The 17,337-nt window shown below is 50.1% G+C and overlaps 1 protein-coding gene across 1 annotated transcript in view; it reads right to left on the bottom strand.

The window, feature by feature from the left end:
* Positions 1-17,337, bottom strand: part of NIN (ninein) — a 141,506-nt gene that overhangs the window by 90,077 nt on the left and 34,092 nt on the right. Inside the window, exon 3 of the mRNA XM_015420614.1 lies at positions 15,870-16,039. Within this exon, the coding sequence (XP_015276100.1) occupies positions 15,870-16,039 (170 nt within the window). The remainder of the gene's footprint in view (positions 1-15,869; positions 16,040-17,337) is intronic.

Below are 17,337 nucleotides of genomic sequence, written 5' to 3' on the forward strand. Positions count from 1 at the left end.
AATGGATCGCAGCCATGATGAGCCTCCAAAATGAGAGGCAGTGTACCTTGGAGCACTTGATGCTTGGGTGAAAAGAAGAGGATATAGCTGGCAATGTCACGCTCTACACGTGAGCTTCCCAGAGGTATGTGACCACTTCTGGCAAAGGTCACAGTCAGTGTTCCCTCTAAGCTGAGTGAGTGTGAGCCAGCTCACAGTTCTTTAGCCTCCGGCTCACACCTTTTTGTCTCCGCTCAGGAAGGGAGGGCTCCAGAGCAAACTGATTGATGCCGTAGCCAAATCGCTCGCTCACAACTTTAATGCCAGGAGCTCACAAAGTAGAAGTTTTGCTCACAGGACTCCACAGCTTAGAGGGAGCATTGGACACAGTCAGTGTTCCCTCTAAGCTGTGGGGTCCTGTGAGCAAAACGTCTACTTTGGGAGCGACTGGCCTTAAAGTTGTGAGCAGGCAATTTGGCTACTGCATAAATCAGTTTGCGCTGGAGCCATCTTTCCTCGGCTGAGACAGAAACCTGTGAGCTGGAGGCTAAAAACCTGTGAGCTAGCTCACACTCACTCAGCTTAGAGGGAACACTGGTCACAGTCAAGGCTCCCTCTAAACTGTGGAGTCCTGTGAGCAAAAATTCTACTTGGTGAGCTCCTGGCATTAAAATTGTGAGCGAGCGATTTGGCTGCTGCCTGAATTAGTTTGCTCTGAAGCCCTCCTTCCTGAGTTAAGGCACAAATCTGTGAGCCAGAGGCTAAAAAACTGTGAGCTAGCTCACACTCACTCAGCTTAGAGGGAACACTGGTCACAGTGCTGGGTGACCCTGCTCGGTCCGATCCACCAATCTGACTTATTTTTCAACTGTGCCACTGCAAAACCCGGTCAGTCCAGCAGATGGCACACACAACCCTCTCGCTCAAGGTCGGAGGCAGTTTTTCAAAGCAAAGGGACATTCGTTTCGTGCGCGGGGCACCGGAGGGCAATCCACTCCAGCCTAGGAGAGACACTGTCCCCGCGCGGCATCTGGTCCCCACCCCGGAGGCTCAGTTACCACATACCGGATTCCCTTTCCAGGGCTTGAATTGATTGGGAGTTGTGGGACAGGAATCTCCGAACCACAGGAATACAGCACAGGCCGATTCCCCCCCTCTGTGAAGTCAACCTGCCTTCCGGCTCATAGTAGGTCCTACTTAGCTTCACTACCGCTTTGCTCATCTCATCAGGGCCTTCTGCAGGTCCCATCCTGCAAATGAGCAAAATCAAGAACAGCCCGTACTCGGTATCACGCTTCTACGACTGGGCAAGTTTCTGCTATATAATCCAAAGGTAAAAGGTAAAGGTTCCCTTGCTCGAAAGCCAGTCGAGTCCGACTCTAGGGTTGCGGTGCTCATCTCCGTTTCAAAGCCGAAGAGCCAGCGCTGTCCGAAGACGTTTCCGTGGTCATGACTAAACACCAAGGCGCACGGAACGCTATTACCTTCCCACCGAAGTGGTACCTATTTATCTACTTGCAATTTCTTGCTTCCGAACTGCTAGGTTGGCAGGAGCTGGAACTAGAGACGGGAGCTCACTCCGTCATGCGGCACACTCGGGTCTCGAACTGCTGAACTACCGACCTTCCACAGCCTGCAGTTCAGCGTCTTAACCACTTGAGCACCAAATGTCCCAACAAAAAGTGACAGAGGAAAGGGTTAAAAAGCCCCCCTCCCTCTTCATACACTGGCCTCTCCCCCCCCCCCTTCAGCCTCCGCCACTGCATTTGGTAACAAAACAACCCTGTTCCTACAGAGAATTACGGAACAACACCCAACCCTGCATTCCCACCCCAAGACAACAGCGACTCCGCTATGGCCTTTCAGATGGAAACAGTTGCCCGTTTGAAAGGAGAGCCCTGCTCCTTAATTAATCTGTTCCCAGAGGGCTTTCTGGAAGACCTTGCTTGGAACCGTTCAGGAGGAGGCGGTTACATCCCGTAGTTTGCAGGGAACGGTCTTCACAAAGGACTTCCGCGGAGTCACGGCAACGAATAGCTGGTTTTGCAGCAGAAGCAACATCCGTTGGAGACGGAGCTTGTGCGATCACCCTGTGTGCGTGTCTGTTTATGTGCCATCAAGTTGATTCTGACTTGCGGTCATCCTATGAGTTAATGACTTCCAAAATATCCTATCGTCAACAGCCTTCCTCAGGCCTTGCAAACTGAAGTCTGCAGCTTCCTTGACTGACTCATAGGCTGAATCTGCATTTGTCTTTCCCACCGGTGTCCCAGCCTTTTGACTCCGTCTTCAAAAGAGCTGTCTACATTTGGTGTCGTTTTCACACCTCGAGAGTGCTAGCATACTTTTGCATGTCCACATATGTTTATCGTCTGGCTCCACTGTCATTGCACCTCTGCACCGCTTTAAAAGAATCTTCTCCAATCAACTTTCAAACAAGCATAGAGAAAGACGGCGTCACAGCAGCATGAAACTAATTTAAAAATTCAAAGGCAGATTCGACCTATATAGAATCATAGAGTTCAAAGGGACCTCCAGGGTCATCTAGTCCAACCCATTGCACAATGCAGGAAATTCACAAATACACACACACACACACAGTGACTCCTGTTCCATGCCCAGAAGATGCCAAAAAACCTCCAGGATCTTCAGCCAAACAGGCCTGGAGAAAAATTGCTTTCTGACCCCAAAGTGGCAATCGGCGATTCCCTGTTGACCCTGCTTAGCTTCTAGAATCATAGAGTTGGAAGGGAATTCCAGGATCATCTAGTCCAACCCCCTGCACAAGGCAGGAAATTCACAAATACCTCCCCCCACACCCCCAGTGACCTCTGTTCCATGCCCAGAAGATGACCAAAAAACCTCCAGGGTCTCCAGCCAAACTGGCCTGGAGAAAAATTGACTCCTGACCCCAGAGTGGCAACCGGCATTTCCCTGGGCATGTGAGAAAGGGCCACGAGAACTAAGCCCTGGGGCAACCCTGCCTACCCTCCCTCTCAGGATCTGCCCCAGCTCACAGAATCAGCATTGCTGTCAGACGGCCATCGAGCCTCTGCATGAAAACTTCCAAAGAAGGAGAGCCCACCATGTCCTGAGGAAGCCTGTTCCACTGAGGAACCGCTATAACAGTCAGGAAGTTCTTCCTAAGATTTAGCCGAAAACTCTTTTGACTTAATTTCTTTTTTTTTCTCCTTGTTTTTTTTTATTGTTTTACAACTCTTTTGACTTAAGTTCAACCTGTTGGTTGTGGCCTGACCTTCTGAGGCAACAGAAAGAAGAGAAGAGGATTGGATTTATACCTCAAAGGTGTCTCACAGCGCCTTACAAACTCCTTTCCCTTCCCCTCCCCACAACAGACACCCTATGAGGCAGGTGGGGAGAGAGCTCTGACAGAAACTGATTCTTTCTCAAGAACAGCTGTGCCAGAACTTACAGAATATTTCATTGGGAACATTTGGCTATACAATCTCAGGAGAATATATGGTTGACGAGAGGGAAGTACTACTGGACATGTGATTGCACTGGAGGTTTCATTTGTATTTTTGCCCAGTGGTTTAACTTTGGAACAATTGTTTTCTGGTCTTTATATCATATTTTGTATATGCTTGATTGTATATATTTTTACATATTAGCCAATATGTTCTATCTGCATTAGACCTCTGAGGAAGGCCTGTGAAGGCCGAAACGCGTTAGGTCTATTTCACCAGCCTTTGTATTTTTATATTTGTATATGAGGTATAAATGGGCCCTTGTTTGTTATTTTAATTTGTGTTTAATAAATACATGTATATATATATATATTTTTGAGCCCCCGGAGGGGATTTTTTAAATTGATTTTTCTACAAAAAACTACAACAGAAAAGGGGGAGGGGAAAACTACATATAAGGGAGAAAGTAAAGAACCCACTACTGACTAAAAACCCAAGAGAGGAGATCCTCTAACTAGCTTTTTTTTTTTAGCATCCAAACTTATCATCTTTGTACTTCTTATGAACTGTGTCAATCTTTTAGAACTTTTAACCCTCCCCATTTACATTTAATTGCCCAATAACAGTGCCCCCCATCCTCCCCTGGAACCAAAGTTCTCAAAGGCACAATTCAGAGTCCTTCAGCCTTTACTTCTTCTCTCTTTTCCGCAGTTTGTAGGGACTTTTCAGGGCTGCTGCCCCCTGCTCAGACAAAGAGTCCTCGCCAGATGTATATTTTTACATGTATATTTTTGTATGTTTCATAATTAGATTTTTAGAGTTGGCCCTCTTCTATTCTTGACTAACCTTTTTAGGTTCTGAATTCTAGGTTTTAGGGTTCAGTTTTTTGCCCAAGGTCACACCAGCAGCTGCAAGTGGAGGAGTGGGGAATCAAACCCGGTTCTCCCAGATCAGAGTCCGTGCACTTAACCACTGCACCAAAGCAATTCTGCACCGTCCTCTACAGGACAGCCCTTCAAGTACTTGAAGATGGTGATCATATCCCCTCTGAGCCGTCTCCTCTCCAGGCTAAACATACCCAGCTCCTTTCCTCTTAGGAAATCAGACGACATTGGGGTACATCAGGGCGATAATCATTGCATAGAAACCCATAACTCGTGGCAACCCGTAGCGTTTTCAAGGCAAGAGAGGTTCAGAGATCGTTTTGCCCTTGCCTGCCTCTGCACAGCAACCTTGGACTTCCGCCACGGTCTCCCTTCCAATTACTGACCAGGGCCAACCCTGCTTAGCTTCTGCGATCGGATGAGATCAGGCTAGAAGCACACACTCCACTCTAATCCAGGAAAATTTTACCCTGGAATAAAACCTTCTTCGTCTTTAAGGTGACACAAGGCTCTTGTTCACTCTCTCCAGAAACCCGGCTCGTGCCTTTGAGAAGGCGAGCGGAGAATGGTGAGCTTCCAGGTCCTAGTAAAGGTAAAGGTTTCCTTTGCTCAAAAGCCAGTCGAATCCGACTCTAGGGATGCGGTGCTCATCTCCGTTTCCAAGCTGAAGAGCCAGCGCTGTCCGAAGACGTTTCCGTGGTCATGTGGCCGGCATGACTAGGCGCCGAGGCACACAGAACGCTGTTACCTTCCCACCAAAGCGGTACCTATTTGTTGTTGTTGTTCAGTCGCACAGTCGAGTCCAACTCTTCGCGACCCCATGGACAAGATCAGCCAGGCCCTCCTGTCTTCCGCCGTCCTCTGAAGTTGGCTCAATTTCATGTTCATTGCATCTATGACATTGTCTAACCATCTCATCCTTTGCCGCCCCCGTCTTCTTTGACCTTCAGTCTTTCCCAGCATCAGGGTCTTCTTCTCCAGTGAGTGCTCCCTTCTCATTTGGTGGCCAAAGTCTTTGAGCTTCAGTTTCATTATCTGGCCTTCCAGGGAACAGTCAGGGTTGATTTCTTTTAGGATTTGACTGATTTGATCTCCTTGCAGTCCAAGGGACTCTCAAGGTACCTATTTATCTACTTGCAATTTCTTGCGTTCTAACTGCTGGGTTGGCAGGAGCTGGGGCCAGAGACGGGAGCTCACTCTGTCACGCGGCACTCGGGTCTCAAACTGCCGAACTACCGACCTTCCGGTCTGCAGCTCAGCGTCTTCACCCCTTGAGCGAACGCAGCCCTTTCCAGGCCGTATCCCCCCCCCCAAGGTACTAAACCAAAGTCGCAGGGATGTTGCGGAGCTTCTGAACTGATGTGCTGATGAGATCTCATTAGGCAGTTAATAAATATTTCTGCTGTGAAAGCCACCGCAGGGGGTGGGGGAACCCCTCCACACCAGCCTCTTCTGGGAAAGAGGGGGAAACCGTGGCAGAGGACCAATTCCGTTAATTGACTGGCCTTGTTAATTGACTAACCTTTTACACCCATTTTTACAACTAATAGAGAGGAGTAAAAAATCACAGCAGGGTCGTTCTGGCCTGAGCATCCCTTTGGGAGGCGGTTCGCCATTAATCCCAAGGTCAATGCGATACGCGGGGAGATGGATTAGCCCCTTGGTGCCGCTGAGCAAATCCATTATTGGCGGGGGGGGGGGGGCGCAGCTGTAAGAACCAACTCCCTTCCCCGGTTTTACGAGAGCTGTTTTGTAAAGGCCACTTATTGAAGATCGGTTTCGAACGGGAAGGAATTTATGGCTGGATGCAGGGGTCATTTCCTGCGGGAGCGCACAGGAGCGGAGCTCCGGCAGTAAAGAGCACATGCAACAAGCCCCACCCCCTGCTCCCAGCAGCCCTCAGTCAGAGCAAGAAGCAGCCAGGTAAGCTGCAGAGCCCCCTCCCCGGTCCAAAACAGTCCAGTGGCACCTTTAAGACCAAGTTTTATTCAGGTACAAGCTCTCCCTTCTCTGCGAGGATGACCTTGGGCAAGCCATAGTTCTGTCAGAGCTGTTCTCCCAGGAGCAGTCCTCGAGAGAGCTCTCTCAGCCCCGCCTACCTCAACAGGGTGTCCGTTGTGGGGAAAGGAAGGGAAAGGAGACTGTAACCCACTCTGAGTGAAGGGCGGGGGGTCTAAGTCCAATCTCCTCCTCCTCCTCCTTCTCCTGGATCGGCCCCGCTTAGCTTTTGAGAGCTGATGAGATCGGGCTTCCCTCAGCTATCCAGGTCAGGGCAGTGACCTTTTTTTTTAGCAACGGTTTTAAAAATGAGTGCAGCCAATCCAGTCCCCAGTGGCAACGGGCAAAGAAAGCCCCCGTCACTTTCTTAAAACACTCGGCAGGGGCCAGGAAAAGTGTCGGTGGGCACCGCAGCACTCGCGGTCACCACGTTGGGGGCCCCCCGTCATCTGAGACGCCTGAACCAAAAGCCAGCGGAAGTCACGTTTGTCTCCGCAGGGCTGTGCCAACGCCGGTTGTTCTTCGATGTGGGACGGCTTCAGATGTGCTCGCAAGGGGCCTGCACCCATTTCTTTGTGCCCCTTGCCCCTGCTGGAGTTCGCACGTTCTCTCCCTGAAGTCACGGAAGAATTTACATGTTTAGGCTGCGGTGGCTCAAGTGGTTAAGAGGCTGAACTGCAGGCTGTGGAAGGTCGGTAGTTTAGCAGTTCGAGACCCGAGTGTGCAGCATGACGGAGTGAGCGCCCGTCTCTAGTTCCAGCTCCTGCCAACCTAGCAGTTCGAAAGCAAGAAATTGCAAGCAGATAAATAGGTACCACTTCGGTGGGAAGGGAACAGCGTTCCGTGCGCCTTGGCGTTTAGCCATGCCGGCCACATGACCACAGAAACGTCTTCGGACAGCGCTGGCTCTTTGGCTTTCAAACGGAGATGAGCACCGCAACCCTAGAGTCGGATTCGACTGGCTTTCGAGCAAGGGAACCTTTACCTTTACTTTACGTTAGGCATGCTGGTATCCCGGCTGTTTAGAGAGAGACCCAACAGTAGGCCATGCACTGATTTGCAGCCAGAGCAAGGTGTTAAAATGCATAAGTAGTTAGTTTTGGGTTTCTACAATTGGGTAATCAACAGATCAGAAGATGTCCCGGGGTGGAGGCTTAGAAACGTTTATGGCTCTTTGTCTCGAACTCTAGCCCGGGGCTAGCACGTGTCCTTTAGACTTTAGAGAGCCAAGATGTATATTAGTGAAGTCAAGAGAGGGTGTCAATCCTTTGTTTGGTCTGCAGGATTTCCCAGTAACCCCTCCCTCATCCGTGAAGTAAACTTTTGTGTTTAAGAGCTAATACAAGTGTCCTTCTGCCTTCCTTATCTCATGCTGTTCACCTGAAATCCCTAATAGCTTTAAGGGTCCCTAGGTGGGGCAGCACCTGGAAACACCTGCAAAAAGCAGAGGCTTGGAAAGTTCAGGTCCAAAGCAGTGGTCCCTCTAAGCTGAGTTAGTGTGAGCTAGCTCACAGTTTTCTAGCCTCTGGCTCACAGATTTTTGTTTTGAGCTCAGGAAGGAGGGCTCCAGAGCAAACTAATTTATGCAGTAGCCAAATTGCTCGTTCACAGCTTTAATGCCAGGAGCTCCCAAAGTAGAATTTTTGCTCACAAGACTCCACAGCTTAGAGGGAGCATTGGTCCTAAGCCCCAGGAATTCTCAAAGAGGAGGAGGAGATTGGATTTATACCCCACCCTTCACTTGGGAGTCTCAGACCGGCTTACAAACTCCTTTCCCTCCCCCTCCCCACAGCAGACACCCTGTGAGGTAGGTGGGGCTGAGAGAGCCCTTGAGAGAACTGCTCTCGATGGAGAACAGCTCTGAGAGAACTTGTGACTGACCCAACGTCACACCAGCAGCTGCCTGTGGTGGAGTGGGGAAGAAAAAGAAGAAGACAACCACCACCACCACCACCAGCAGATTGAATTTATACCCTGCCCTTCATTACCCAGCCAGTCGCAAGTTGTCTCAGAGCGGCTTACAATCACCTTCCCTTCCTCTCCCCACAACAGACACCCTGTGAGGTAGGTGGGGCTGAGAGAGCTCTCTTGAGAACTGTCCTTGAGAGAACAGCTCTGAAAGGACTTATGACTGACCCAAGGTCACACCAGCAGTTGCATGTGGAGGAGCGGGGAATCAAACCCAGTTATCCCAGATTCGAGTCCATTCTCCTAACCACTGCACCAGACTGGCTCTTCCAATCGCCTTTCCCTTCCCCTCCCCACCACAGACACCCTGTGAGGCAGGTGGGGCTGAGAGAGCTCTTTCGAGGACTGCTCATGAGAGAGCAGCTCTGAGAGACCTTGTGACTGACCCAAGGTCACACCAGCAGCTGCATGTGGAGGAGCGGGGAATCAAATCCTATTCTCCCACTACACCAAACAAATATGGAACTTCCTTCACCAAGGGATGCACTGTTACACGAGGACCCGTCTGTACGAATCAGCTGAAATGACCACAAACACGAGTTTTTTCCGGTGGCACATCCCTTGCCAGTTGTTTGGTGCTGAACAAGGCTGCGTCCACAAACCCTCAAAGCCACTGTTTACAACCCGCGGTCGGGCCCGATAACATCACACCAGTTTCTCTGCAACCACTGATCTCCGCCAACAACTCTTACAAAGAAGTCTCCGGGGACGTTGTCATCCACTGTGATCAGATACGAAGGCCACCTTCCAATTACCAGCCTTTACTCATTCAGAAGCCGGAATTCCCAGCCCGAACCAGCCCCAGACTAATGAGACGGTCTGGGATGAGCACGCTCCGTCCGCCAGACAGAATCGGAGCATTGTTCTCGGCTCCGGCATCTTAGTCAACAAACGGGCGATTGGCTGAGCGGCGGCCCCCAAAGGGACGTGGCTTACGAACAGGCAAGTCATTCATCGCAAGGGGCAACAGCGGTGGCTGTGGCGAGTTGCAGGGGACGCCAGCTAATCTGCATTTCACCCGCATGGCATTACGGCAACCCTCTTTTTGCCACGGCAGAGGCTTATGCTCGTATTAGCAAGAACATCGATCTCGTATTAGGAACCGGGTGGAGTCTGCTCCAATGGTTGCCCGTTTCAAATCTGCAGCACACAAACCAGAAGATTTTAAGTTTATGGTATTGTTTCATTACAGATCACAATCCTATAATCAAGTGGATATATCCCGGGTTTTATTACAAAGACAAGCTGAATTTATCTTCAGGCTACACAGACTGATTCATAAGAACATAAGAACATAAGAGATGCCAATGTTGGATCAGGCCAAAGGCCCATCCAGTCCAACACTCTGTATCACACAGTGGCCAGAAATACCAGTGCCATCAGGAGGTCCACCAGTGGGGCCAGGACATTAGAAGCCCTCCCACTGTTGACCCCCCCAAGCACCAAGATGACAGAGCATCACTTGCCCCAGAGTCCCTATCTATACCTTGTGGCTAATAGCCACTGATGGACCTCTGCTCCATATGCTTATCTAATTCCCTTTTGAAGCCGTCCATGCTTGTAGCCACCACCACTTCCTGTGGCAGTGAATTCCAAGTGTTAATCACTCTTTGGGTGAAGAAGGACGTCCTGCTCAGCAATTTCATGGAGTGCCCACGGGTTCTTGTATTGTGAGAAAGGGAGAAAAGTACCTCTTTCTCTACCTGCTCTTTCCCATGCATAATCTTATAAACCTCAATCATGTCACCCCTCAGTCGTCGTTTCTCCAAGCTAAAGAGCCCTAAGCGCCCTAAGGATTAAACCAGGAATTAGACTTGAGTTCTTTTCTGTAAATGGTCAGGGAACCTTTAAGATAGAACATGCCATCTTAAAACATAGCACCTGATGTAGCCTACAAATTTTCCATTGAGACATTATGCCACTCTGAGGGGAGCTTAGCCAATTATTATATGCTGTAGACCCAGTCACATTAGAGCTTGCTATAGGAGCTCCCCAGTCACCAGGTTGGTAAATTTTAAAATGTTCTCTTTATTTTGAATTTTTTGCATGTGATCATTGGAGAATTGTATAAAACATATTGTGCTTGTCTGCTTTTTTCTAGAATCTAAGCGCGGTAGCGTACGTCAAAAATTGTATAAGCATTCTGAAATATGGGTGAGTTTATAAAATGTAAAATGCTCCTCTGTATATCAGAGTAATTCTTATGTTTTTTGGTTATTAAGCATGTTACACTCCATTGCAGCTTGCAGCACTTCATTCTAATGAAGAAATAATTACAGAATGACAAACCTGATGAAGGACACGCAAACGGATAGTGTACTAGAACACCGTCGTTTGTCTGTAACTAGTATTGTATTACTTTGTATGTACTGCTAAGCTTTATATCACATATTGTAGTGTTATTGGTAATAACTGAATTCTCAACATTGCATATAAAAACCAACAAATATTGTTTAATTGTACACGGTGATTTACTGTTTCACTGGCTATTGCACCCTGTGGTCCTGTTTGTTACACTGAATCAGGCCTTTGGTCCATTAAGGTCCGTATTGTCTACTCAGACTGGCAGCTGCTCCCCAAGGTCTCAATAGAATAGTGAGACACACAGTATATATAAAAACAGGCTGTGAGAATATTGAATGTTGTGAAGGCACAGAGGAACTGGTTGGCTACTGTGTGGGACAGGATGCTAGACTGGATGGACCCTCACTGGTCTGACCCAGCTGGGCTCTTCTGATGTTCTTATGAAGGCCTCGGCCTCTCTGCCCCGTTGCCGTCCCTCCAGAGGAACTGGTTGGCCACTGTGTGAGACGGGATGCTGGACTGGATGGACTATTGGTCTCATCCAGCAGGGCTGTTCTGACGTTTCTCAATATTAGGGAAAGGCCTCAGGCTCTCTGCTTTGCTGTTGACCCTCCAGTGGAGCTGGTTGGGCCCTGTGTGAGGCAGGATCCTGGACTAGGTGGACCCTCACTGGTCTGATTCAGCAGGGCTCTTCTGGTGTTCTAATGAAGGCCTCGGCCTCTCTGCCCTGTTGCTGGCCCACCAGGGGAACTGTTTGGCCACTGTGTGAGGCAGGATGCTGGACTAGATGGACCAGTGGTCTGAAGCAGGGCTCTTCTGATGTTCTTATTAGAGGAAGGCCTCGGCCTCTCTGCCCTGTTGCTGGCCCACCAGGGGAACTGTTTGGCCACTGTGTGAGACAGGATGCTGGACTAGATGGACCAGTGGTCTGAAGCAGGGCTCTTCTGATGTTCTTATTAGAGGAAGGCCTCGGCCTCTCTGCCCTGTTGTTGGCCCTCCAGAGGAACTGGTTGCCACTGTGTGAGACAGGATGCTGGACTAGATGGACCAGTGGTCTGAAGCAGGGCTCTTCTGATGTTCTTATTAGAGGAAGGCCTCGGCCTCTCTGCCCTGTTGTTGGCCCTCCAGAGGAACTGGTTGCCACTGTGTGAGACAGGATGCTGGACTAGATGGACCTCTGGTCTGACCCAGCAGGGCTCTTCTGGTGTTCTAGTGAGGGGAAGGCCTCGGCCTCTCTGCCCTGTTGTTGGTCCTCCAGAGGAGCTGGTCGGCCACTGTGTGAAGCAGGATGCTGGACTAGGTGGACCATTGGTCTGATCCAGCAGGGCTCTTTTCAGGGGAAGGCCTCGGCCTCTCTGCCCTGTTGTTGGTCCTCCAGAGGAACTGGTTGGCCCCTATGTGAGACAGGAGGCTGGACTAGATGGACTACTGGTCTATTATTATTATCATCATATTGCATTGTGTCTAGTTGTCATGACCCCCAGAGGGGTCTTTGGGTTTCGCCGCCACCACCCTGGAGTTTCGGGTCCCTCGGGAGTCCCAGGGTATCTCCCAAGCCCTTGCTAACCGAGTGTTACAGGCGTGAATGACCCAGGCGGACACCAACCAAATCACACAGAACAGGGTTTATTAGGAAAATTGGGCAAGGTGCGTCAACTGGATAACAGGGGGAAAGGTCAAATGAAAATAAACTAACGCAACTGCCTTCCTTGGCTTTTCCTATCAGGCCCCAGCCTGCCTAACTCACTCAGGCTCCTCCTTCTCCCAGCCCGGCCTGTCTCTCACGAGACCCAGCCGCAGGGAGGCAAAGGACGGAGGCTTCTCCCCTTCTCGATCAGAGACTCCAGCTACCCTCAACCAGCAGCCCGCAACTCCCTTAAACTGTCTTTCCCCCAGACTTAGTTCCCAACGGATTCCAACGGTCTCCTTTAGAATCTTTCCTGACTCTCCCAATGCCTTCTGGGAGTTGTAGGCCTAGCCGCCTCCTACTGCCACCCAGGCCTCTTAGGCTGGCTAGGCCGTACTGGCACAGGCCAGATCATGACACTAGTATAGCCAGGTGATCGTAAGATTGCTGGCAGCCAGACGTTCTAGCTCTTTTAGAATCATGCACCACTAGGTGGTGGGCTAGACATGTTTTTAAGCAGGAGACATTTCAGAGGTGGTTTTGCCATCGCCTGCCTCTGAGTCACGACCCTGGTATTCCTTGGAGGTCGCCCTTCCAAATACTAGCCAAGGCCGACCCTGCTTAGCTTTCCGAGGTCTGATCCAGCAGAGCTCTTCTTATGTTCACTGCTCTACAGTAAAAAATAAAATTCAAGGGCAATTTACAATATGAAAATGTCAAATGAGAACATCATAAAATTAAACACTGCCAATTGCAAGATGTTCCACGCCAGTATTCCGCACGTTGGCAGATTTAGCAAGCAACATAGTATGAACTGAACAAAGTTTTGGCAAAACGGCACGAGCCAAGCCTTGACATCAGTACAAGAAGAGATGGGAATCTAGAACATAAAGCATTCGGAAGGAGGCTGAGGAGTCACCCCAGGTCAGGGTGAAAATACCATGAGGTTATTGTGGGTGTGTGTGGGGAAGCGGGATACAAGGTCTATCTGGGGGAACCTTTAAGACCCCGGTTGGAGGCGAATAAAGTAACTAGTCCAGGGAACGCAGCGTGCAGTTTGCATGTCTGTGTCGACGGCAACCTTTTCAGACTCCTGCTATGGATTTGTTGAAGACAACGAAGAAGAAGAAATTAGATTTATACCCTGCCCTTCACTCAGAGTGGCTTACAATCTCCTTTCCCTTCCCCTCCCCACAACAAGACACCTTGTGAGGTAGGTGGGGCTGAGAGAGCTCTGACAGAAACTGCTCCTGAGAGAACAGCTCTGAGAGAACTTGTGACTGACCCGAGGTCACACCAGCAGCTGCATGTGGAGCAGGAGCGGGGACTCAAACCCGGTTCTCCCAGATTAGAGTCCGCGCTCGTAACCACTACACCAAACTGGCTCTCAAGGATGGACGCTGTCCAGGGGACAGAAGAGGCAGCGATGTGGTGGCAATGGAGGAGGCAAGACATGCATCGGATGAGATGTGGTGTCACATTCACATGTGCTGCTTCTCTGGCAGAGTCATCTCATGGGCAGGAAGAGGGAGCCAGGAAAACAGAACGGAACACCAAGGCGGGACTTTGCATGTGGACTCACAGACTCACAAAGCTGCCTTATACTGAATCAGACCCTTGGTCCATTACAGTCAGTATTGTCTACTCATGTCATGATCTGGGCTGTGCCACCAGAGGCCTACTAGGCCCAGGGAGCCTGGCTAGCAGTAGGTGAGGCTGGGCCTACAACTCCCAGAAGCCCCTGAGAGGTTTTGGAGCCAAAACTGACCAATAAGAAAAGAAGAGGGCTTGGAATAAAAGATCTGGAGCAGCAGGGAAAGCTGTTCTTCTTCCCAGAGGGCAGAGCCAGAAGGAAGGCTGCTGCAGGAAGAAACCCTCATCCTGAGGGAAGGGTGAGTAGTATAAGGCCACTTGGAATAGTGAGCTAGGGACAGTATATATTTAGACGCGTTAGGGCATTTGATTTCTTTTCTTTTCACCCACTTACTGTTATTCTGTATCTTGTTGTTTGACCTCCTATAAAATAAACTATTTGCATTGTTCACTCTGCCTGGTCCTCACACCTATTATTCGGCCAAAAGGGAGGTCAGAAGGTCTTGGGAGGGTGCTCTGGGCCTTCTCAAGGGAGCCTGGAACCAGAGTGGTGGCAGCGTCAGGTGACACCCCACATGAGCCATGACAACTCAGATAGGCATTGGCTCTCCAGGGTATTAGGTAGAGGCCTTTCCCATCACCTACTGCCTGGTCCCTTTCCTCCAGGGGAACAGATCTCTGTCACCTAGAGATCAGTTGTGATTCTGGGAGATCTCCAGGCCACAACTGGAGACTGGCAACACCTGCAGGACCAATTCAGTTGGATCTAAACGAACCATTATAAAAAGAGCTGGCCCTTAAGAGACTCTAAATACAGTTCTGTCAACAAGAGTTATACATTTGATACAATGATCGTAAGCACCTTAACCCCCTACAAGGAAAAGGCAACACAGGGGCGCCCTGCTGGATAAGACCAGTGGTCCATCTAGTCCAGCATCCTGCCTCACACAGAGTGGCCAACCAGTTCCTCTGAAGTTCTAACAACAGGGCATAGAGGCCGAGGCCTTCATAAGAACATTAAAAGAGCCCTGCTGCATCAGACCAATGGTCCATCTAGTCCAGCATCTTCTCACACAATAGCCAACCACTTCCTCTGGATGGCCAACAGGGCATAGAGGCCAAGGCCTTCATAAGAGCATCACAAGTGTCATGCTGGATGAGACCAGTGGTCCCTGTAGTCCAGCATCCTGTCTCACACAGAGGCCAACCAGTTCCTCTGGATGGACAACAGCAGGGCATAGAGGCCAAGGCCTTCCCCTGATGAGCACAAAAGTAGAGCCCTACTGGATCAAACCAATGGTCCATCCACTCCAGCATCCTGTCCCACACAGTGGCCAACCAGTTCCTCTGGTTGGCGCAACAGGGCAGAGACGTTGAGGTCTTCATAAGAATATCACAAGAGCCATGCTGGATCAGACCAGTAGTCCACCTAGTCCGGCATCCTGTCTCACACAAAGGACAACCAGTTCCTCTGGAGAGCCAACAACAGGGCATAAAGGCTGAGGCCTTCATAAGAACATTACAAGAGCCCCACTGCATCTTACCAGTGGCCCATCTAGTCCAGCATCTAGCAGTGGCTACCCAGTTCCTCTGGTGGGCCAACAACGGGACATAGAGGCTGGATCAGAGCAGTGGTCCATCTAGTCCAGCATCCCGTCTCACACAGTAGCGAGCCAGTTCCTCTGGAGGGCCAACAACAGGGCAGAGAGGCAGAAACCTTCTTAAGAACATCAGAAGAGCCTGCTGGATCAGAGCAGTGGTCCATCTAGTCCAGCATCCCGTCTCACACAGTGGCCAGCCTGTTCATCTGGAGGGCCAACAACAGGGCAGAGAGGCAGAAACCTTCCCCTGATGTTGCCTCCTGACTCTGGGATTCAGAGGATTAGTGCCTCTGAATGTGGAGGTTCCCCTCAGTCACCATGACTAGTAGGCACTGATAGACCAATCCTCCATGAATCTATCTAATCACCTTTTCAAACTGTCTATTCCTGTGGCCATCACTACATCCTCTGTCTGCGAATCCCGCATTTTAATCCCAGCTTGTGCACAGCCTCTTTTCGTCGGTCAAGACCGCTACGCAACCCTTACCTCGTCGCAGGCATCGCTGGAGAGGCAGGGCGGCGGGGTTTCCTCATTCAGAGGTTCGATCACCGTCACCTTCGCAAAGTCCTCCACAGGCTCTTGGAACTCCGGCAAGGATCGCCTCCCGTAGCGCTTCCCGCCCTTGATATATTTGGGTTGGGCTTCCGGTGAAGAATCTGTAGGCAAGAGACGGAATTGAAGGCCATAAATCCAAAAGACATGGAATGGGTGCCTTTCCCCTGCGGCAGACCGCTCAGATCGCTTGCAAGAATCATGGGAATAATTTGGTTTTTTTGCAAAATCTTTGAGGAATTTCACATTACCCTTTGTAACCCGTTTTGAAGCTGTTTTTGATCCGTCATGGAGTAAACCGGTATAGGGCTGCCATTTCACACATGGCTTTCCCCATCCGGTAAAGAGCTGGATCTGAAGCGGTTTGCCATTTCAGACTGCACCACTTTTTCCCCGCCGTTTTTCGCCCACGTGGGCAATCTCCGGCTTTTTTTTTTTTTGGAACGTTCGCTTTATAGCACGATAGCACTATAACAAAACACGCCAGGCATTCCAACGGCGTTAATATACTGCTGTTCCGTTATCGCGTTATAGCACTATAGTGCTATAATGCTATAAAGTGAATGTTCAAAAACAAAAAAGCTGGAGATCGCCCGTGCGGACGATAAACGGTGGGAAAAAGCGCATCGGAATCGGGAGAGGAAACTGAAGACTACTTGGAAGCGGTTGACAGGTAAAACGCTTCAGCCCCGTTTCCTAAACGGGACAGAAGCGTTTGTGTCTGAAATTACAAATATATTCCAGTAGGGAACCGGTTCTAAAACGGTTCTGTCTGAAATGACAGACCAGAAACCGTTTGGGAACCGTTCCTCTTCCGGATTATATCGTCTGTCTGAAATTCCTCTCTCTTTGCCCTGACCAGGTTGGCCGAGGCTAGCCTGACCTCGTCAGAAGCTAAGCAGGGTTGGTCGTGATTAATACTCAAATGGGAGACCACCAAGGAAGGCTCTGCAGAGGCAGGCAGTGGCCAAGCCGCCTCTGTTCCTCTTGTGCAGGGGTGGCTAAACGGGGTCAGTGTAAGAGCCACACAGAATAAACATCAGGTGTTTGAGAGCCACAAGACACGAACAAATATAAGAACATAAGAACACAAGAGAAGCCAATGCTGGATCAGGCCAATGGCCCATCCAGTACAACACTCTGGGTCACACAGTGTCCAAAAGATACCAGGGGCCACCAGGAGGTCCACCTTTGGGGCCAGGACACTAGGAGCCCCCTCCCATCGTCGTCCCCCCCCCAAGCACCAAGAAGACAGAGCATCACTTTCCCCAGAGCTCATAGCCACCGATGGACCTCTGCTCTTAACATAAGAACACAAGAGGAGCCAATGTTGGATCAGGCCAATGGCCCCTCCAGTCACACAGTGGCCAAAAGATACCAGGGGCCACCAGGAGGTTCAGCA

The sequence above is a fragment of the Gekko japonicus genome, unplaced genomic scaffold (genome assembly GCF_001447785.1).
Source record: "Gekko japonicus isolate JY-2015 unplaced genomic scaffold, Gekko_japonicus_V1.1 scaffold908, whole genome shotgun sequence".
In the NCBI taxonomy this organism is placed as follows: domain Eukaryota; kingdom Metazoa; phylum Chordata; class Lepidosauria; order Squamata; family Gekkonidae; genus Gekko; species Gekko japonicus.